Raw genomic sequence first — 22,628 nt, forward strand, 5'->3', positions numbered from 1 at the left:
CTGCAAAAATGTCCCCAATGGTGGGTGGGGGGGGGGGGGGGGGGGGCAGTTTTACTCTGATTTGGACCTAAAGCTCTTTTGATGCCCTCGTACATTCCTCTGATATTGCCTGTAGCCTGTATGTCATCACTGGGCTGTTGCCAATATTCATTGGCTCATCTTCTTACTGTCTGCTGAACTTTGCTCCTGGCAACTCTGAGTGCTTGGAGGGATTTTACACTTGGTGAGCGCTTGTATTTAGCAAGGGCATCACGTTTTGCTTTAATAACCGGGGTCATCTCTCTGGACTTGGCTTCAAACCAGTCACTGTTCTTTGAGGTCTTCTTCCCAAAGACTGCGAAGGCTGTTTTCTGAGTATAAGATTAGAGTATAAGAGTATAAGCTAACCAATCTGAGCCCATTGCGTATTTCTGAGGGAGGGGCTTCATAAAAGCAGGAAATGATCAGCACGTTTATAGAAGAAAGGACAGAGCGGTGTGTGGAATAAAGGTAAGTTATGTGAAAAATAATGCTTTTATCTAAAAACGAAGCATTAACACATGTTACACTGCACCCCATAAACACAATCAAGCATAGAAAAAAAACAGTCAACCACCCCTTTAACAAGAATCAAATGTTTTTTTTTTCATGCTGTATGCCTGCCTGATCCTGCATGAGACAAGAAGGAAACACCGACATAAATACAATGTTTTATTACATGCTCATTTAAAACATCCTTCATCTTGCCAGAGCCTGTGTAAAATGGTAAAGTTGTAAAGCACTTAAAAAATGATTCCCGGCTTCATAAAAATGTTGCAAAACAAAAATTCTGCTTGGCATAAACAAGAAAAGATCAATGCATTGCAACTTACTTAGAATGTGAATGTGCTGTGGGCAAGAAACCTGTAGCTGGCATGTGCTACAGTTAAAGGAATCACCGTTGAATTGGACTTTTGCATATTTGAAATGCTTCTTTTTGGGATAGTTCACATTCTGTTAAAAAACGACATGACCTCCAATCTGTTCTTTTCCATACAGTGGAAACATAATTGTCCAGTGTGACTCTTGTACAGTATTTAACATCTTCTAAAGCCTTGTTGGTTTGTTCCTTCCAGTTATTTTACCTGTACTAAAGGAGTCTGTCATGTTGCTTTATATTGCAAACTGCTATTTTGTTATCATATTGCTTAAATATAATAAACACAGTGTATGCTTAGTAGTGCAAGTAATTTGACCCTTTACTGCACTTTCACACATTCACAGAACATAACTTCTTGTAAAATAAGATGGATATCTTCCCTCTATGTTTATGTATGTAAATAAGAGACATTCTAAAACGCTTAACATGAAAAAAGTCCAGAATAACGCAACGCGTTTAATTACGTGTTAAGAGTTTTCTCCCATAGAAAACCGTTATATTGAAAACTCTTAACATTGCTTAATGCACTAAAAAAAAGGTGTTTTTAAAAGACCAAACTCTATAAACACAATGGGCCTCATTCATGAAACACGAGCAGAACGAATTTGTGTAAATCGTTCGTAAAGCCTTTCTGACATAAACTGTCGAATTCAGGAAAACGTTCGTATTTTCAAAATGTTGAAATGTACACCTGCTCCCTACCATGTGTAAATGGTGTGTAAAACGTTCTGTGTTCTTTTTGGCAAACTGATGAGACTGAATTTTGATGCACTGCCATAATAATTACTGCCAATATATAACTGTAAAATGCAGCGCTAGTCACTGTCACTATTTACCCAGCTGTAAATAGAGGATGGGTGGGACAAATAGCAACCAGCCACCCAACTGCCTACAACAATGGAGAAGTCAATATTACTGGTTACTGCTTTTTTATATTTAGTAAAATTCTTAAAGGGGTCATATGATGCGATTTAAAGTTTTCCTTTCTCTTTGGAGTGTCACAAGCTGTTCGTGAATAGATAAGATTCCTAAAGTTGCAAAGACTAAAGTCTCAAACCCAAAGAGATATTCTTTATAGAAGTTAAGACTGGTCCACGCCCCCCTAAAATGCCTCGTTTAAACCCCCCCCCCCACATGTTCAGGAGACGCTTTGTACTTTGTTTGGCCTCCCAAAAGAGGACACGACTAGAAATCAGTGGTTAAGTCGTATCTACAACACTGTTCCAGAACAGTTCAACCCAAATATTCAGATGTGTGCAGCGCATTTTATGGAGGACTGTTTCCTGATCCTGGGAGAGTAGACTACAATGCCGGCTGTTCTGACTCACAGTCTGCAAGTACATTTTCATATTTAAAGGATTTGCCACTGACGATTTAAACGAGAGTTTTGAGCAGTGTAGAGTAGCGCTTGTTGTTTGTAATTTCTCCGATCACAAATGCAGACATGGTTTTATGTTTATGCGGCGCGATGCAACGCAACGTGTAAAAAGACAGTATAAGTCATTATAATCCGTAATTATGTCCCCACTGGATGCAACAAATGCCTTGTTTATAATGGGTTTTATTGGTTTTGTCTCGTCGCTCCGGGACACGGCGTCACAGTATGGTAAGGGGCGTAACATTTCCGTCTCACGCTTGAGGTATTCGGCCAATGACATTGCACTAGATAGCTGGCCAATTAGAGCACACCTCGCTTTTCAGACCGATGAGCTTTGTAAAAATCGCAGCGTTTCAGAAAGGCGGGGCATAGAGGTGAAACAATAAATGTACAGTATGTGGAAAATAATGTTTTTTGAACCTTAAACAGCATAAACATTTCATTACACCAAATAATGTTCTTTTTAGCAACATCATATGACCCCTCTAAAAATGAGATACTATAATACGTTGCCACCGTGGATATTGCAAATCATAACAACTAAAGCGTTTCAGTCAGCTGGAAAAACTCTCTGCCACCAGCTGGTCATTTTAAGAAAAACGCCTGACATTTTTTCAGCAGGCTAAAAACTCTTTGGTGGACACACATTATTGAATATTTATTGTTAGGCATATGGCCTATTAGTCTTTTTTGCATTTATGCAATATACTGGAGCAAAACCTGAGAAAGTAGGCCAGAATTTTCCACTGCGTTCCTGGACACAACATTTGCGTAGCTGTAATTCATTGTAATTCACAATGCTAATTGTGAATGAGCGTGCACGAGAGCCCTATTTACGAATGATTGGAATTCATTAACATACACATGTTTAACTATCAAATCGGAAGTTTACGAAGCGTTTGTGAATCCAGAGGAGAGTTTTTGGGAAGGTCTGTTTTACACGCAAATTACTCAGAATTTACTCATATATTTATGCAAGTTTCATGAATGAGGCCCATTATTAATAAAGAATACTATTTACAGACAAGCATATGAGCCCAGAATAAGAACACAACGCATGTAATTGCACGTTAAGCATTTTCATCCCATAAGGAAAACCTTTAATGTTTAATTAAATGCGTTGTGTTCGTATTATGGGCTCATATCTGCTTGTCTGTACATAGTACAGTGGGGCAAAAAAGTATTTAGTCAGCCACCAATTGTGCAAGTTCTCCCACTTAAAAATATGAGAGAGGCCTGTAATTTTCATCATAGGTATACCTCAACTATGAGAGACAAAATGAGAAAAAAAATCCAGAAAATCACATTGTAGGATTTTTAAAGAATTAATTGGTAAATTCCTCGGTAAAATAAGTATTTGGTCACCTACAAACAAGCAAGATTTCTGGCTCTCACAGACCTGTAACTTCTTCTTTAAGAGGCTCCTCTGTCCTCCACTGGTTACCTGTATTTATGGCATCTGTTTGAACTCGTTATCAGTATAAAAGACACCTGTCCACAACCTCAAACAGTCACACTCCAAACTCCACCATGGCCAAGACCAAAGAGCTGTCAAAGGACACCAGAAACAAAATTGTAGACCTGCACCAGGCTGGGAAGACTGAATCTGCAATAGGTAAGCAGCTTGGTGTGAAAAAATCAACTGTGGGAGCAATTATTAGAAAATGGAAGACACACAAGACCACTGATAATCTCCCTCGATCTGGGGCTCCACGCAAGATCTCACCCCGTGGGGTCAAAACGATCACAAGAACTGTGAGCAAAAATCCCAGAACCACACGGGGGGACCTAGTGAATGACCTGCAGAGAGCTGGGACCAAAGTAACAAAGGCTACCATCAGTAACACACTGCACCGCCAGGGACTCAAATCCTGCAGTGCCAGACGTGTCCCCCTGCTTAAGCCAGTACATGTCCAGACCCGTCTGAAGTTTGCTAGAGAGCATTTGAATGATCCAGAAGAGGATTGGGAGAATGTCATATGGTCAGATGAAACCAAAATAGAACTCTTTGGTAAAAACTCAACTTGTCGTGGTTGGAGGAGAAAGAATGATGAGTTGCATCCAAAGAACACCATACCTACTGTGAAGCATGGGGGTGGAAACATCATGCTTTGGGGCTGTTTTTCTGCAAAGGGACCAGGACGACTGATCCGTGTAAACAAAAGAATGAATGGGGCCATGTATCGTGAGATTTTGAGTGAAAACCTCCTTCCATCAGCAAGGGCACTGAAGATGAAACGTGGCTGGGTCTTTCAGCATGACAATGATCCCAAACACACCACCCGGGCAACGAAGGAGTGGCTTCGTAAGAAGAATTTCAAGGTCCTGGAGTGGACCTCTGTCATTGCCAACAAAGGGTATATAACAAAGTATTGAGATGAAATTTTGTTATTGACCAAATACTTATTTTCCACCATAATTTGCAAATAAATTCTTTAAAAATCCTACAATGTGATTTTCGGGATTTTTTTTTCTCATTTTGTCTCTCATAGTTGAGGTATACGTATGATGAAAATTACAGGCCTCTCTCATCTTTTTAAGTGGGAGAACTTGCACAATTGGTGGCTGACTAAATACTTTTTTGCCCCACTGTATGTGTTACAATTACCAGCTGGAGTGCCCATCCATTCTGCTAGAGGGCACTTCACCCTTTACCTTTACGGCTTACCCCGGACTCCATTTCCCATAACCCTCTGCCTAGGAACCAATCTCGGACTCCTACCATTTCCTGTCAGGAGGACTATAAAGGTTGCACTCACACAGACACACATGTACGGTGCGTTCCAAACGGGATATATCACCCTCTGAAGGGCACATCAGAGTGAAAACAATCATGGCTGCCATATTGAAGGGTCATTCCAAACAGAAGTGCTCAAAACTGGCCACTTCAAAGGGCCCTTCAGAATGAAGGATTTCGAAGGGTACAACTGATGGACACTTTCGGGCTACCATGATCCTTTGCACAGATTCTTTGCATGATGACGGTGCCTCCGTGTGGGCATGTGATGATGAGGCAGAAGGGCACTTCAAGAAACAGTTGTTTGGTCCCCTACACCCTTCAACGCTCTCACTCCGGAGGGTAAACCCTTTGAAGAGATTAGGGCATAGGGATGAGCCCTTCCGAATGGAACGTAGGGTGAGTATTGAATATTTGTAGCTTTATTCCTAGTTTTCGTGTTTCTTTCTGTGTTCCTAGTTTCGCCTTTGACCCTGGACTGTTACCTTGTTTTTTTTGTGTGTGATTGTTTGCTGCCTACCCCTGACCATTGCCTGTTTTGTGGATTACACTTTTGCCTCTGCCTTGGAGCAGGTTTTGCCATCATGGTAATTTACGCTACACAGCTACCCTGCTCCAGAACAGGTTTTATTCTGGTTTAGAGATCGCAAACCCAAACTGGACCAATCAGCTGTGAGCAAAGTGACATATCTGATGCAATGAAGCCACTCCCCAGCATCTCTCACTCCAAATTAAAGCAGTTTACAGTCAAAGAATTTTAGAGACAAAATTGCCAAACTTTTGCGGCTACTTATTATATTTACATTATATATAGTTGTTTATAATTCATCTAATACATTCATATAATTATTATATGAAGTGGCAATACATTTTAAGCTTCACATTTAAATTAAATTAAATATATATCCATGGCATAATTTCATTTGGTGCTGCAAGTGGAGCTCAAATGAAAATTCACTAAAGTTGATCTCTTGATAGGAATCTCAACTGAAAGTCTTTGCTGCACAAATCTGCAAAATTAAATATTCGATATTGCAATGCAATGCAATATTGTGCAGTACTTAAGAGTGTTTTTGCTTCATGTCCAACCCTTGTGAATCAAAATCTTGTTTTCCTGTTCGAGTCGATTAATTGTTTCACTTTCTAATTTTCCACCATGAACGCCGATCTCATAAGTCAATGTTTTATCAAAATAATGATGCCAGTTTCCATCACTCGTAGCTCCAAACCCAAATATATTCACCTGTAAGAGAAAGAGTTATCCATGCATTATTAGTTTCTTTGTCATTGTGAAGAAAAGTCTTATTCAAGATATACATTTTTTTTAAATCTATTATTAGTCAAGAAAACATGCAAAAATAAAAGCCCTCTTAAAAAAAACAAATGTGAGAAAATGATTCCTCCAAAAATAATATTAAATTCAGTTTATTTTTTCTCTTTCATTAAGCAATATTGAGGATGGTATTGCTGAAAGATTTAGGATATGGCACTAGGATATGATTCAGCTCCTCTTGTTTCATTGCTAACACTTTCCTGAAAGGCCTTTTGTTTTTGTGTAAACAGCCTGGACTCTTATTCATGCTAAAACCCACAATCAAATATTTGCTGTCACCCTGGGGCTCTATTCTGACTCCTTTAAATCCCTGTAAAGCCTGGCACTCCCTCAAAGATGACGCCAATGCAACGCCACAACTGCGAATGGGAGTTTTACCTCATCACAGATGTGAAGAGCGAACATCAGTGTTAAGAAACCAGTGGATGGATATCTGCCATGCCCTTCTGCCCAGTTATCATAGACGTATCTTATGAATTCTGGGTGGAGGATCATCACCTGAAAACAATGACAAAATTAAAACAGGACATTTATAAAACATGCATTTATAATATCATGTCTTGAGTCTACAGTATCAAGATTTCAATCAGGTAATATCAGTAAGCCATGCAAATCAAAGCAAATTAACATCTGTTATTTGACTGAGTGGTTGATTTCATGAGAAGATTTGTGTTATTTACCTTGACCTTATTTGCTTTGATTGTAGATGGCACTTGTACGTATGTTCTGAGTAAACAAACAAATAAATTCAGATCAAAAATCAGATTAAAAAAAGTTGTTAGTTTTAATAAAAAATGTTACTGAAATTTCATTGTAGATTTTTACTGCTGATCTTTAGTCACGTTCCCTGTTTGAGTCTTTTATGCTGACGTTTTGGTCTTTCATGTTTTCTAGTCTTGTAGTCAGTAGTTTCATTGTTTATTAGTTCCTTGATTGTCTCCAGGTGTTCCTTGGGTGCTTCTCATTTCTTATTTGTGCATCCTCGTTTCCTTTCCTCACGTCTTAGCTCCACCCCATTTAGGATACGAGGGAAGGATGCAAGGAAAGGAAATGAGGACGGAGGAATCAAAGAATGAACATTGGAATATTTTTGACCACTCAAGCGTCACTTAAAAGCATCATCAGCTGCGCTAAAGGGATCTGCCCTTATGTTGTTAAAGTTCGTTATTTAAGGTTTTCATAATAAATATTAATAAAGCAAGATGCCCTGATTAAATATACGACATGTATGGTTTATTTAAACTGCAAAGGTAAAATATAAATGTAAATTATTCCTACAGATGAGAAGGGGGGAGGATAATTTATATCAACCCAGTCTCATAAAAATACGTACCTCTGCATACATTTCTGCAACACCGTTTTTACGTACCTTACTGCACGTTTCGCCGCAGTTTCAAAGAGAAATGTCCACTGAGTGGCGCTAAAACACGGGTTCAATACGTCAACCCTGGCACGTTTTTATTACGTTGATATAGGTACGTATTGCTGTGTTTTTATTACGTTGCTTCAGGTATGTATTGCGGCGGTTCAGAATTCAAATATCCGGGGACTGTCGCTAAAAGTTAATGCTCTGTCGTGTTGGAAATATGCCCTACACCAAACCCAACCCTAAACCTACCCGATAGTGTTAACAAATGCAAAACTGATATAAAACCCCTTTTTTTTTATGCAACTGTGCCATTTTAACTTCATTATATGCAGATTTTAACTGTTTTGTTGAACCGTAGTTACACGGGATTCAAACCGTAGCTCCTCACCTCTCAAGTACAACTCCGTACTCCGTGAGCTACCGAACAAACCTATCGTCTATGAAAACCCATTGATGTGAAGCTGGATATGTGCGGTGCTAACAATCAAAAGCATCAGTTTTCAAATCTCCCAGCATATTAAAAATGTGTTGAAGTCACAACATAATACTCTTCAAGTAATTGTGCGAAAATTTCGCTTTATTAATCGAAACTCTGTAAATCATACTCTGTGTGAAAATAATTTAAAAGGTGTTGGAGTTTTACTGCCTCTAGTGTTCATTTTTTTGGGAAACTACAGTGATATGTACTTATTGCTAAGTATTTCGCGTCTTGCAAAAATGTGCCCTCAGGTACGTATTTGCCATGTGACCGGGTAGATTTATATGCATATCAGTTTTTTGCAGAAAAACACTTCAGCATAGGTATCTGTTAATAAAGAATAACAATTTAGTCCCTCTGTAATTCTCTTTGCCACCTTGAAGAATTCTCAGTTACTTAAAGTGTAGACGGCCGGGAAGTAAGAAGACACACAGTCAAATGTATCCTCAATACTTCAATTTATTCATAGAAATACAGATATTATATAGGCATATGTCGAGGGGAGTTTCACCCTCTTAACCAATGAGGATATGAATAACATACACGTAGGATCTTTGGCCAAGAACATGTGTTTATATAAAATGGCCACATGTACAGAAAAACATGGACATATTAGGAATAGACTTTTGCGAAGAATGCTGAACTGTCTTCAGAGTTTCATCACGAACCTCATTCCTAGCTATCATGTCCTTATTTGGGACATTTGAACCAAGAGAAGCTAATGTATACATTTAAGCATGCATACTTCGCATATAAGTAAGACATATTTAAAACATAATATCAAGAGAGAGAGAGATGGATACAGAAGGGAGGATTCAGAGAGAATGCGTTGTATATATAGAAGACTGAGAGAGAAAAAAAGGAGGGGTGAGACATCTGGAACATTCTCTTAACAAGACAGAGAGTGTTTTCTAACAGTATCCTTGCTCATGACTCCCCAGGAAGCCTCCTCACTCCTCGATCCTCACCTCATCATAATTAGAGAATTGAGATGTCCTGCAAGATGCCTGAGCTCAATTGGTTTCTGGGTCATAGGATGGAGGACGGAGGAGTGAGGAAACGAGGAGGGACATTGAGAAGCAACCCTTGTTTCCCTCATTATTCCTTAAATTATTAGCCTTGTATTTCTGTTGGTGTTGGTTGGGTCTCCTGCGTGTTTTATTCCCTAGCTGTAAGCTGGTGTTCAGTTTCTTGATGCTTTGTGTTTTCAAATCTTGTTTTTTGCTTGTTTGTTTTGACTTGTTTATTAAAGGGGTCATATGATGCTGCTAAAAAGAACATTATTTGGTGTATTTGGTGTAATGGAATGTGTTTATGCGGTTTAAAGTAAAAAAAACACATTATTTTCCACATACTGTACATTATTGTTTCTCCTCTCTGCCCCGACTTTTTGAAACACGTCAATTTTTACAAAGCTCATCGGTTTGAAAAAGCGAGGTGTGCTGTGATTGGCCAGCTATCCAGTGCGTTCTGATTGGCCGAATACCTCAAGCGTGAGACGGAAATGTTACGCCCCTCACATACTGTTGATGCCGTGTTCGGCCGGAGCGACGAGACAAAAACATTAAAACCCATTACAAACGAGGCATTTGTTGCATCCAGTGGGGACATAATTACTGATTATAATGACTTATACAGTCTTTTTACGCGTTGCGTTGCATCGCGCCGCATAAACATAAAACCCTGTCTGCATTTGTGATCAGAGAAATAAAGGAAAAAATTAAATCGCATCATATGACCCCTTTAATTAAACATTTTATTAATGTTTATTCACAATCATGTATAAAATATTTGTACCTATATTAAGGAAATACATTATTTTTAAAATGCATATAATTAATAGATAGTTTTACAGTTTTTGTTTTTAGTTTTTTTGGTGTATTACAGGATGTTTAACTGTATGTACATTCTTGTGTGTGATATATTAAAGGGGACATCGGATGCCCATTTTGCACAAGTTGGTACAGTATGATTCCTTAGGGTCTTCATGAAAAGTCTAACATACTTTGGTTAAAATTTCTCAATGGTAGGGTAAAACAACACCCTGTTTACCTTGTCAAAAATAGATCTGTTCACAGTGACCCGTTTCCGTGCATGTCCCTTTAAATGCTAATGAGCTACTGCTCACCCAGCCCCTATCTTCCGTTAAAGTCACCATTCTTATTCATGCAGTTATAACTACTCAAATGATTTAAAATTCATTTGTAAATGACTTAGTCTTTAACAAACCCCTTTATAAACCCTCTACAAAGGCAACCTTAATGTAGTGTAGTGGACGCGACAAAGTGACCGTTGCTGAACTTTGTGTCAGTACGTCATAAATAGAATGAAGTAGCAGTTTAATGTCAGGGATTTGTCGTGTCGCACCGCATCCAGTTTAGACAACATCACAGTGCACTGCAGTATTTTGTTGCGTCGCTCCTCTCGCATCCGGTGTAGACAAGGTGTGAGACTGTTAACTTTAGCCGCATTCGTTTGTGGAACAAACAAACGCTTTTAGGTAGATCAGGCTTTTTCTTAGCATCCGTTTCCATAGCGACTCGTCGATTCGTCACTCTGTTGAGAATGTCTTCTTGAGTCTTAACCAGGAACATACTCAGAGTTGAATGAACTTACTCCCGGACACGTTTTTGGAACCACATACCTCGAGTAGGCAAGGTTTGGGGTTAATCAACCGAAAGTTCAGGGTTTAGATGACGGTAAGTTAACCGTGCTTTCTGGAATACACCCCTGACATGAAGCCTGAAGATCATGCTTGACTATAATTTGAGAATGATCCAAAGAGAATCTTGAGCTGGGACGAAAAACTTCAAACTGCCTGTATAACAGTCACATAAACAATGTTACTTATTTGATTTGTGACCTAGAAGTAAAGCACAATATTAAATATGTCTTAATTTGACATCTTAATTTGTGTGTGTGTTTTTTTTTTTGGAAAAGCAATGACTCAAACCCTTTATACTCAACCTCCAGATGAACAGCTGCTTGCAATCATTATTAAATTGGTGCGATTGGTATTAAGGGAGACGTGTGACCAAACACCTAGAAATGTATCAGTTGTCAAGCCATGCAAATGCTCACAATGACCTGGAATCAGGTAAGCACATAATATCAGCACACATTCACAACACAAAGGGCAGAAGACTTCTGTAGAACAGATGGAAAAAGAGTAATTGTGAAATTATTGCTCAAAGATCTGCTGGATGTCAGCTGCCAAACAACAGATGAGGTACTTTCACTTGATGTACACTTGGTTAGTTTACTGTGGACCATTGCCACCATGTTAACGCTAGTTCCAGAAATGAGTTGTATGCTGACATTCACATTTACCTTAGTAACGCTTTTTCGACTAGTTCAGTTTCATGCCATTTCTGGCTTTCAAGGGCCCTCCAAAAACGAATTGAGCAGTAGTAGGCCTAAGACATCTGCAATAAAGAAATATTACCAATATATACACTGCTTGCAAAAATATTTAGTCTAAAAACCAGCTGGCTTTGCTAACCAGCTAAACCTTGACCACTTGATTAACATAGAAAAGGTTTAGGTGGTCAGAAACCATTGTGCTATGTTAAGTGTAAGCAAATAACTTGTTAAATGTCACATGATTAAAAAAAAAAAAAAGTCAAAGGATTGTTCCTGACTTGTAAATAATACATAAATCTTTAATGCATCACAGTAGGTTAGTGTGAACCACAGAAAGTGAGCAGTCATTATGGTAAAATGATCGTTCTATTAATAAGATAAAGGATACATTTAATTCAAAATATTTCAACACGAGTTAACATCGGCCAAATAGCTTCAATATGAAGTAACATGCCACTGTGAGACATTCTGCGTGTTCTGTAAAATAATGTTAGGTTAGGCCTAATGTACAAACTATTGCTTATTATTTTTGACGCAAACTTCAGTAATGTGAAACCTTCAGGGACAAACTCACTGAGATTAAGGAAGAAATCTTGAGAAAATAATGTGGTTAAACTTTCAAAAGAGAAAGAGGATTGCTCACATCCGGTCATGTCATTCAGATTGTGATTGTAAAGGTGTGTCTGGAGGATATTTTTTTCCACCTTCCTGGTTCTGCAGCAACAATCAACAACCATTTCACCACAATCACTTCCTTTTGGTATAAAGCCATGTATTGTGAAAGGTGTAGACAATAGAGTTTGTGAGGAGCATTACGTACCTGAGCATTCATCATATACGCTGGTCTTTGGTAGGACAAATAAGAACTAAGTATCAAAGAGCTGAAGTCAAGTGCTCTGATGTCAGTTTTCAACACTTAAAATGTTTCCTGTACAGCAAAGGATCATGTGACACTGAAGACTGGAGTAATGATGCTGAAAATTAAGCTTTGCTATCGAGGAATAAATTAAGTTTTAAAATGATATTAAAATAGAAAACAGCTACAGTAAGTTGTATTTCACAATAGCATATCACTATTTTTACTGTAGCGAGTAAATTACTACTGATTAATCCTCGTCTGTCAATGGAGACAAGGCAATGGTTAGGCCTGAGAATCAACCTGAGAATTATTTATGACTTTGCATGTTAAACCATTTATATGCCAAGGAAGTGAGTGATCAAGAGATGTGTACTTAAGAAACACCACCTCCTCTGTGAAAATGATATGCGCAAACAAACGCTTTTAGGTATCGCACTGCCTTCAAAAACAAAAGTAATCCACTGCGTCTTCAGTGGCTCAGATGTCAGGAGTAAATGACAACTGCTATATTCATTAATACAACCAACAACAAAACACCTAAATCGCTTAGGAGACATTCTTGTGTACACCTGCTTCGGCGTCGAAACAATGGTGGACTGATGAAAGCTCACTCAGGGCAGGTCTGTGATAAAACACTAGTGTCAATCAACACTCGTGGGAGGGGTCTTGGCCTGTGTGACGTCACTCTGCCAAGAATCTGAGAATGGCTTGATCCGAAAAAGTGCTTATGATTTGTGGGGATTAAAAAAAAATTAAAAAAAAGAGCACTGGGTGGATTTTTATCATTGTAGGGTGGTTGTGTACACACACTGCCAACACACATTTATGTTCAAACACCATGTAAAAGTGAATTTAGCATCCAATGTCCCCTTTAAATGTTATCACCTAGTTTACAGTCTTGTGTTCATAAATGTGTGTTTAATTCTTACTGTGTGATGTTTTTAGTGGTGAAGGCACTGATGAACCACTGCATGTCCAGAATCTTAAAGGGAAAAAGCACCAGATGGGTGGAGTTGTTTAAGTCCATGGCACTCTCGGGATACAGAAACCAGTGAGTCATCTTTGACCCCACATCCTTCTCATAACCTTCTGTCAGGCCTTTATTTATCCTGAAAGAAAAACACACGAGCTTGAGGTGTGCATGATATTCTAATGAAAAACTGTTGAGGCATCTAATCTGATCTCATGACTCATGGCAGAGGTATTTTATAGTACTGAGACACTATTATGAAAGTGTTTTTTTTTATGGTTGTAGATTCAGTTAAAGGAGTAGTTCACCCAAAATAAAAACTTGCTGAAATTAACTCTCCTTTAGACCATCCAAGATGTAGAGCAGTTTCTTTCTTCAACAGAACAAATGGAGAAATGTAGCACTACATCACTTGCTCACCAGTGGATCCACTTCAGTGAATGGGTGCCATGCTATAAGAATGAGTCCAATCAGCTGATAAAAACCATCATAATAATCCACACAACTCCAATCCAACAATTAACATTTTGTGAAGAGAAAAGCTGTGTATTTGTTATAGAAAAATATCCATCATTAAGACATTAACTTCAAACTACTGATTCCACCTAAAATACGAGTCCTCTATTGAGGAATTTATCTAAAAATCTTAACTAAATGGCAGGCCCCCCAACCAAGAAAGCCTGTGGGCCCAGCTCGTCCTCCTCCTCCTGTGAGAGCCCTCCGGCCGCTGCCACACCGCCAGGGCCCAAACTCTCCATCTCCTATAGGTGAACCAAAAACAACTGATAGCAGCTCTCAGTGATACGTGTTGGGTCCCCGCTATGATAGCAGCAACATTCACGAAGGCTTACAGAACACACAGAGGTAACTGTAGTTGGTCAGGTCTTCTGTCACGCTGTTGAGAGAACACGCTGGAGTCACGAGGAAACGTTTAACAGTCTTTAATCAAGAAACACAGAAGATAATCCACAATGGGCATTTGAGCCAACACGCGTAGACCTGACAAACACAAACTGAACAGACTAGGACTTAAGTACACAGGGAAATGAGGATAATTAACTAAACACAGCTGGAAACAAATGATGAACTAATCAGGGAACCTAATGGAAACAGGAAGGACCAAAAGACACCAGACTAATGACTGATCTTTGTGTGAATGTCCACAAAACTGGAAGACTTTCTGAATGTATATAAGCAGTAGGCTATTTTAGAAAGGAACATTTAAAATTAGGGAGAATCAAGAAATTATGAATAATTTGTAATCATGTAATCCATAAAAAAAGTAACTGTAGTCTAATAACTAGTATTTTAAAATGTAATTTAATCTGATTACAAGTACTTAATTTTTGGAATCTGATTACATAATCCAGATTACATCAGTTACGAACCAGCTCTCTCTCTCTCTCTATATATATATATACACACACAATAAAAAAAGCAGGAAATAAAGATCCTCACAGATCTTTTTAATGACTTTGACAACAAAAGCTCACACTGCCCTCTAGTGGACACATGCACACATACTGCTCACTATGAAATTGAAATCTTTTTTTTGTTTTGGCTTTTTTTGTTTTACTGATCTAAGCGCTAGACCTGACATGAAGCCTGAAGATCATGCTTGACTATAATTTGAGAATGATCCAAAGAGAATCTTGAGCTGAGACGAAAAACTTCAAACTGCCTGTATAACAGTCACATAAACAATGTTACTTATTTGATTTGTGACCTAGAAGTAAAGCAAAATATTAAATATGTCTTAATTTGACATCTTAATTTGTGTGTGTGTTTTTTTTTTTTGGAAAAGCAATGACTCAAACCCTTTATACTCAACCTCCAGATGAACAGCTGCTTGCAATCATTATTAAATTGGTGCGATTGGTATTAAGGGAGACGTGTGACCAAACACCTAGAAATGTATCAGTTGTCAAGCCATGCAAATGCTCACAATGATCTGGAATCAGGTAAGCACATAATATCAGCACACATTCACAACACAAAGGGCAGAAGACTTCTGTAGAACAGATGGAAAAAGAGTAATTGTGAAATGATTGCTCAAAGATCTGCTGGATGTCAGCTGCCAAACAACAGATGAGGTACTTTCACTTGATGTACACTTGGTTAGTTTACTGTGGACCATTGCCACCATGTTAACGCTAGTTCCAGAAATGAGTTGTATGCTGACATTCACATTTTACCTCAGTAACGCTTTTTTGACTAGTTCAGTTTCATGCCATTTCTGGCTTTCAAGGGCCCTCCAAAAACGAATTGAGCAGTAGTAGGCCTAAGACATCTGCAGGAAAGAAATATTACCAATATATACACTGCTTGCAAAAATATTTAGTCTAAAAACCAGCTGGCTTTGCTAACCAGCTAAACCTTGACCACTTGATTAACATAGAAAAGGTTTAGGTGGTCAGAAACCATTGTGCTAGGTTAAGTGTAAGCAAATAACTTGTTAAATGTCACATGATTAAAAAAAAAAAAAAGTCAAAGGATTGTTCCTGACTTGTAAATAATACATAAATCTTTAATGCATCACAGTAGGTTAGTGTGAACCACAGAAAGTGAGCAGTCATTATGGTAAAATGATCGTTCTATTAATAAGATAAAGGATACATTTAATTCAAAATATTTCAACACGAGTTAACATCGGCCAAATAGCTTCAATATGAAGTAACATGCCACTGTGAGACATTCTGCGTGTTCTGTAAAATAATGTTAGGTTAGGCCTAATGTACAAACTATTGCTTATTATTTTTGACGCAAACTTCAGTAATGTGAAACCTTCAGGGACAAACTCACTGAGATTAAGGAAGAAATCTTGAGAAAATAATGTGGTTAAACTTTCAAAAGAGAAAGAGGATTGCTCATCCGGTCATGTCATTCAGATTGTGATTGTAAAGGTGTCTGGAGGATATTTTTTTTTTCCACCTTCCTGGTTCTGCAGCAACAATCAACAACCATTTCACCACAATCACTCCCTTTTGGTATAAAGCCATGTATTGTGAAAGGTGTAGACAATAGAGTTTGTGAGGAGCATTACGTACCTGAGCATTCATCATATACGCTGGTCTTTGGTAGGACAAATAAGAACTAAGTATCAAAGAGCTGAAGTCAAGTGCTCTGATGTCAGAATCAGAAAATAACTGTAAACTGTTTTCAACACTTAAAATGTTTCCTGTACAGCAAAGGATCACGTGACACTGAAGACTGGAGTAATGATGCTGAAAGTTCAGCTTTGCTATCGAGGAATAAATTCAGTTTTAAAATTATATTAAAATAGGAAACGGCTACAGTAAGTTGTATTTCACAATAGCATATCACTATTTTTACTGTAGCGAGTAAATTACTACTGATTAATCCAGTAGTAGACAAGGCAATGGCTAGGCCTGAGAATCGACCTGAGAACTATTTATGACTTTGCGTGTTAAACCATTTATATGCCAAGGAAGTGAGTGATCAAGAGATGTGTACTTCAGAAACTTAAGAAACACCACCTCCTCGGATTCATGCCTCATATCTTGATCAGCAGATTTACACATCTGTCAGATTGACACATTCTTGAAGGTTATTGCCATTGTTCCATATTCCAATTTCCAAACAAACCGGTAAGTTTTAAAGTTTAACTTTTTATATTAACTAATGTAAATTAACATTCTAAAGCATAGTTGATAGTAATTGTTTAATGGAACGGAGTTAGTTCATAGCTCATTTTTAGTTCATGTTAATGCATTAACCAATGTCAACTAATGTAACCTTATTGTAGACTGTTATTCGTTGTAAATAGAAATGAATTTGATTGTTATAGCTGAAGTGTCACACATCACTATAGTGTATATAGTTTCTAGTCTAGGCAAATTATAACACAAGTCATGAAGAAACAAAGGTGTTTTTTAACAAAGATTAATACTGTAACAAATGTATTGCTCATTTTTAGTTCATGTTAATGCATTAACCAACGTCAACTAATGTAACCTTATTGTAGACTGTTATTCGTTGTAAATAGAGATGCATTTTAATGTTATAGCTAGTGTAGCCTATAGGGCAGTCGCTCACAGAAAAGCAGTTCTTGACTTTGGCAATACCCATCTCTCGCGTTTTGTTTGCCAAATTTTTAAAGCTGATTCAAAAGAAACGAATAATGTTAAAGGGCAATATTACGAACAAACCGCAGTCCTTATGGATTTAATATGCAACAAACACTTTTTCACCGCTGGCGTTTCTTCGTGTTCTTCGGTGCCACAGACATTTAGCTCTTTAATAGGCTATACCTTGCCTTGACATTTGTTTTAGACCAAGCAAAGTTATGATGTTAGTAGTAGTAGTAGGAATATTAACGACATAATAAATGGCACTTTTTCTCTCTCTCTCTCTCTCTCTCTTTTGTATGTTTTCCAATTGTAGGAGTCTAAACCCTCGTCAGCCAGTTGAAATTATGGTTCCTTTCACTAAACAGAGGTCTTTGCACATAACAGCGCTCTTCACATTTGGCATCATCTTTCTTTTTATGCTGTTCCAAAACGCGGTGATCTATACTTTCCTCAAAACATCAGTTGCTTCCACCCGCAGAGGTCTGTGCGCTTGTGATAAATGTGTCGCGGATCTGAACGATACTGATTGGTTCTTCATGCGGTTCAACCCCACTGTTCCATTTCTGCTGAACAGAAGAAACGGCGTGTTACGGTCAGACGTCTACAGCTGGTGGACGGTACGTGAGTTCAGTCGAATCAAACACTCTACGTAGACGATGGTATTAATAATTACTAATATTTAAGTGTTTATTTTGTAATAATGGGAACCAATGTGTGTTTTTAATTTAAGGATCACATTCGGTTCTTATTAAAAAGCTCTTGTTAAAATGGTTCAGACTATTCACACGTTGTCTCATAAATGGATATTAGTTCTTGTATATTTTCTGTATGCGCGCTGCGAGAATGCAAAGGGAACTAAGCACGCAAGCCGCGACACATTACTGTTACCAGATCTTGCTAGATTAATGAAATGTCAAAACTCTTTAGAAATAAAGAACGATATAAAAGATTCCAGTGAAGAATAAAGGCAATGATTTTTCCAGAAGGGGAATTTGTGATTGTCAAACTTTTTTTTTTATTTAATTTATTTAATTTTTCTTCCCCAACGTGTTCTTCCTACTAAGATAATATTCATGACATTTTCTTAGAAGCAGAAATGCATACAACAACTTAAAAAGATCTAAAACGTTTCAGTAATATTTGTTTTCTGTGCTTAAAGGAAATTATAAAAATGGAAAGAAATTAAGTTAATTTCGAAGTAATTATTTTACCTCAAAGATTTTAATCTTGGCAGAAACAAATGTAGTATTTCTATGTATTTAAGATTTTGTGGACTACTTTATTAGCTAAACTAATATTGCCATTAAAATTGTTTTCATTTTAAAATGTGTTTTCCCAGAATCCTCTTCTGAAGGCTCAAACTGATCATACGTTTTAATATTTGTATAGGGTCTACAAGTTGAGACCAATAAGGTTACCTACACAGATGTGGTGGACACATTGTTTTCTGTCTTTCCTGATGAAGAGCACTACTCAGACGCCGGTCCAGATCGCTGCAGAACCTGTGCTGTGGTGGGAAACTCTGGGAACCTCCTGAGATCCAATTATGGGCCTATCATAGATCTTCATGACTTTGTCATAAGGTCAGTTATTTTGAAGTCTTGACAATGTATATGACCAAAGATGATTGTTAAAATGCATTTTCATGCTCAGGATAAACAAGGGTCCAACAGAAGGTTATGAGAAGGATGTGGGGTCTAAAACCACTCACCGGATTCTCTACCCTGAGAGCGCCGTGGATTTAGACAACTCAACCCACCTGGTTCTTCTGCCCTTTAAGATCAAAGACATGCGCTGGCTCATCAGTGCCTTCACCACTAAACACATCACACGGTGAGATTATCATCAATATTCACTCACAGATTTAAGAGAAACAGGCCTTCAGACATTTTACAGCAATCCTCTTAATTTAATGAATCTTTGTGTTTCTTCAGCACTTACATTAGAGTGAGACATACAGTAAACGCTAACAGAGACAAGGTGAGAATCATATCTATCAATCAATATAACTTTTGACTTTCACATATTGATCTACATAGTTTTCCTCAACAAATATGCACGATTAAGTCAATAATTGTTTTGATTTGTCTTTAAGGTGATGATCATCCATCCTGAATTCATTAAATATGTCTACGAGAGCTGGCTGCAGAAACATGGCAGATACCCATCCACTGGATTCATTACACTGATATTCGCTCTGCACATCTGTGATCAGGTAGAAGTTTTTTTTTGCCTCTTATTTCAATTCCTCTAACATTTGTCTCGCAGAGCCAGACATTTCACAGAGCGTACGCTGCTTGCGTTCAGTGGTTATTCTCCAAAATGGCACTACGGTGATGCGGAGAGAGACAGAGGAGACAAATGGTTGAATAAAGGTTTTTTTTTTTTTTTTCTCGCATACAAAAAGTATTCTCGTCGCTTCATAACGTTACGGTTGAACCACTGATGGCAGATGGACTGTTCTGATGTATTTCATACTGTTCTGGACCATGACCGTGCAATTTACTTGGCAGTCAATGGGACAGGCACAAGCCTCCCGGTTTTTATCCAAAATATCTTAAATTGTGTTCCGAAGACGAACAAAGCTTTTACGGGTTTGGAACAACATGGGGGTAAGTGATTTAATAACAATTTTCGTTTTGGGGTGGAGGATCCCTTTTAAGTCGAGTCTTGAGAGACTAACTGATTAATAGGACCAACCACAGTTTGTTTTGGTTTTAAATGCCATTTAGAGACGAGGTATAGTAAATGGTTTGCATTTTATTTGATAAAAAAAATGCAGTAAAAACAGTAATATTGTGACATTACATTTTAAAATAGCTGTTTTCTATTTGAATACATTTAAAAATGTTATTTATTCCTTTGATGCAAAGCTGAATTTTCATCATTACTCCGGTCTTTAGTGTCTCATGATCCTTCACAAAACATTCTAATATGCTGATTGAAAAATATGAAAATTAATTAGTTTTGGGGTGGAGGATCCCTTTTAAGTCGAGTCTTGAGAGACGAACTGATTAATAGGACCAACCACAGTTTGTTTTGGTTTTAAATGCCATTTAGAGACAAGGTATAGTAAATGGTTTGCATTTTATTTGATAAAAAAAATGCAGTAAAAACAGTAATATTGTGACATTACATTTTAAAATAGCTGTTTTCTATTTGAATACATTTAAAAATGTTATTTATTCCTTTGATGCAAAGCTGAATTTTCATCATTACTCCGGTCTTTAGTGTCTCATGATCCTTCACAAAACATTCTAATATGCTGATTGAAAAATATGAAAATTAATTATTGCTTGCAGGCTCCAAACTTTTGAAAGCTGGTGTACTTGGTGTGCATATTATAACTATTCAGATGCAGCCTTTATATGCATTATGCAACAGACCATCAATGAGTGAACAGTGACCACGTCATACAGTATGTGTGTGCCATCAATGTTTAAGGTTTACTTTGTAAATGGATTTGCATAGTAGGCTACCATGAGCTCTGTTATGACTTGTTTGCTCTTTGTCATTAGTAACATGACTGTGACAAGTCTAATTTAATCTAAGCCAAAGTGCATTTCAAGCACTGATGTACTGATTTGTCTGTCTCTCACATAGGTCGATGTTTTCGGGTTTGGAGCTAAAAGTGACGGGAACTGGCATCATTATTTTGACACAAGCTTGATTCACTTTAGCAGAGGCAGTCACGGCGGAGACTTTGAAAATAAGACCATGAATGAGCTTCTATTGTTAAACAAGATTTCTATACATAAAGGGTGGTAATGATAACCTTTTTCTCATTGTGTCCCTGGCACGGGCTTTTAATGAAACCTTTTGATAAGCCTGCATTTTCAAAACAGAATTATTTATGTATTTATTCACCTGTATTTAACCAAGAAAAATAAGACCTTATATTTATAATAGCATATTGCTCTTGTTAATGGGGAATGTGGAACAATTAGAAATAATTAAGATTAAATTCAACCGATTATACTGAGGGAAAGAAATAAAAATACATAAGATTGAATAATGAATGGTATGCAAACAATGCTTTGACAAACAAAACGGTTTTAAATGTATACTTTTTAATAGTATTGTGTACCGTTAAATATTAAAGTAGATTTCACATGAAACATCAACTGCAATCTTATGAAATTTCACAAATTATCACATGACTAAATATTCTCACATGACACTTAAATTATATTTCTGTATTTATATGAAAAGGTCAAGTCTTGGTTATTCACATTGAAGTAAGAGCATTTAAAAATTGATGTGAATACTATGAACACACCCCATGAACATTATTTCTTTGTCCCATATAAGAAACAATTATGACTTATGTCATTCTGATAACTATTTGTCAGTGCAGAATTTTTTGCCTTGCATTGTCTTAAGTATTAAATTACACTGTTATATATTATGTATGAGTCCATGCCTATTGCATACATGATTTACATTGCTTTTTTTTGGTCAGGTTGCACTTAAAGCCTTTTTGATTTGTCACAAAAACTCTTGAACATAAAAGATCGGTGACGTGTGCGTCTCTGTATCATTGTGACTACCATAGTATCCATGTGTATTCTGAACCCTGTACCTCATTGCACAGCATCTGTGGGTGATTTAGAACGCCTCCATAAACAATGAGTCTACACATGTATGCTTTGCTGTATTCTATCATTTGAATGACTGAAGAATAGAAAATGGTCAAGAAGAAAAAAAAAATCCGGATTTGCATAACTGGTGTGCCTGCCTTGGTGAACCTAAAATGTCTAAATGTTTTGGCTGAGTGAAAAATAAAAACAATATAAAATAAAAAGATGAATTATAGCAAATGCAATCTTTAACCTGGGCTAGTAATCCAACCTCTACGAACAAACTAAAATAAGGGAATATTTAAGACTTTGTGAGAAACTGCAAGCAAACTATTTATCTATATTTATATATGCCCTATATAGCCCCCATAAACACTGACAGACTTTATGGGGGCTATATAACCATCTTCCAGCTGTTTTTCCCGATTACAAAGTTAAAGGCATTATAGCACACTAATACACTAGGCCTATGGTGGTCAATAAAATTCAAAAGACGTCACTATCAGTCAGATGTTGTTATATTTGTCACATTCGGACTCCAGCATATGTTGAATGTTCTTCTGTAAATGAGG

The 22,628-nt window shown here is 37.4% G+C and overlaps 2 protein-coding genes across 7 annotated transcripts; one reads left to right on the forward strand and one right to left on the reverse strand.

The window, feature by feature from the left end:
• Positions 1 to 6,091: 6,091 nt before the first annotated feature.
• On the reverse strand, positions 6,092 to 14,143 carry LOC107549837 (CMP-N-acetylneuraminate-beta-galactosamide-alpha-2,3-sialyltransferase 1-like). The gene is made up of 6 exons (XM_016231008.1): positions 14,057 to 14,143; positions 13,806 to 13,837; positions 13,345 to 13,524; positions 7,027 to 7,072; positions 6,725 to 6,844; positions 6,092 to 6,256 (listed from the first exon to the last, which is right to left on the reverse strand). The coding sequence occupies exons 1-6, from the start codon at positions 14,141 to 14,143 to the stop codon at positions 6,092 to 6,094; spliced, it is 630 nt and encodes a 209-aa protein (XP_016086494.1).
• Positions 14,144 to 15,270: 1,127 nt separating this feature from the next.
• On the forward strand, positions 15,271 to 21,669 carry LOC107549887 (CMP-N-acetylneuraminate-beta-galactosamide-alpha-2,3-sialyltransferase 1-like). Of its 6 annotated transcripts, XM_016231071.1 has the most exons (9): positions 15,291 to 15,346; positions 16,918 to 16,993; positions 17,790 to 17,843; positions 17,955 to 18,093; positions 18,866 to 19,059; positions 19,130 to 19,309; positions 19,411 to 19,456; positions 19,572 to 19,691; positions 21,080 to 21,669. In XM_016231071.1, the coding sequence occupies exons 1-9, from the start codon at positions 15,298 to 15,300 to the stop codon at positions 21,242 to 21,244; spliced, it is 1,023 nt and encodes a 340-aa protein (XP_016086557.1). In that variant the 5' UTR covers positions 15,291 to 15,297; the 3' UTR covers positions 21,245 to 21,669. The 6 variants fall into 6 exon arrangements, with proteins under 6 accessions (XP_016086558.1, XP_016086559.1, XP_016086557.1 ...); XM_016231068.1 differs by having other exon boundaries at positions 17,790 to 18,093; XM_016231072.1 differs by lacking the exon at positions 16,918 to 16,993 and having other exon boundaries at positions 15,271 to 15,346; positions 17,790 to 18,093.
• The last annotated feature ends 959 nt before the right edge of the window (positions 21,670 to 22,628 follow it).

The sequence above is a fragment of the Sinocyclocheilus grahami genome, unplaced genomic scaffold (assembly GCF_001515645.1).
Source record: "Sinocyclocheilus grahami isolate Dianchi unplaced genomic scaffold, SAMN03320097.WGS_v1.1 scaffold382.1, whole genome shotgun sequence".
NCBI classification, from domain to species: Eukaryota; Metazoa; Chordata; class Actinopteri; order Cypriniformes; family Cyprinidae; genus Sinocyclocheilus; species Sinocyclocheilus grahami.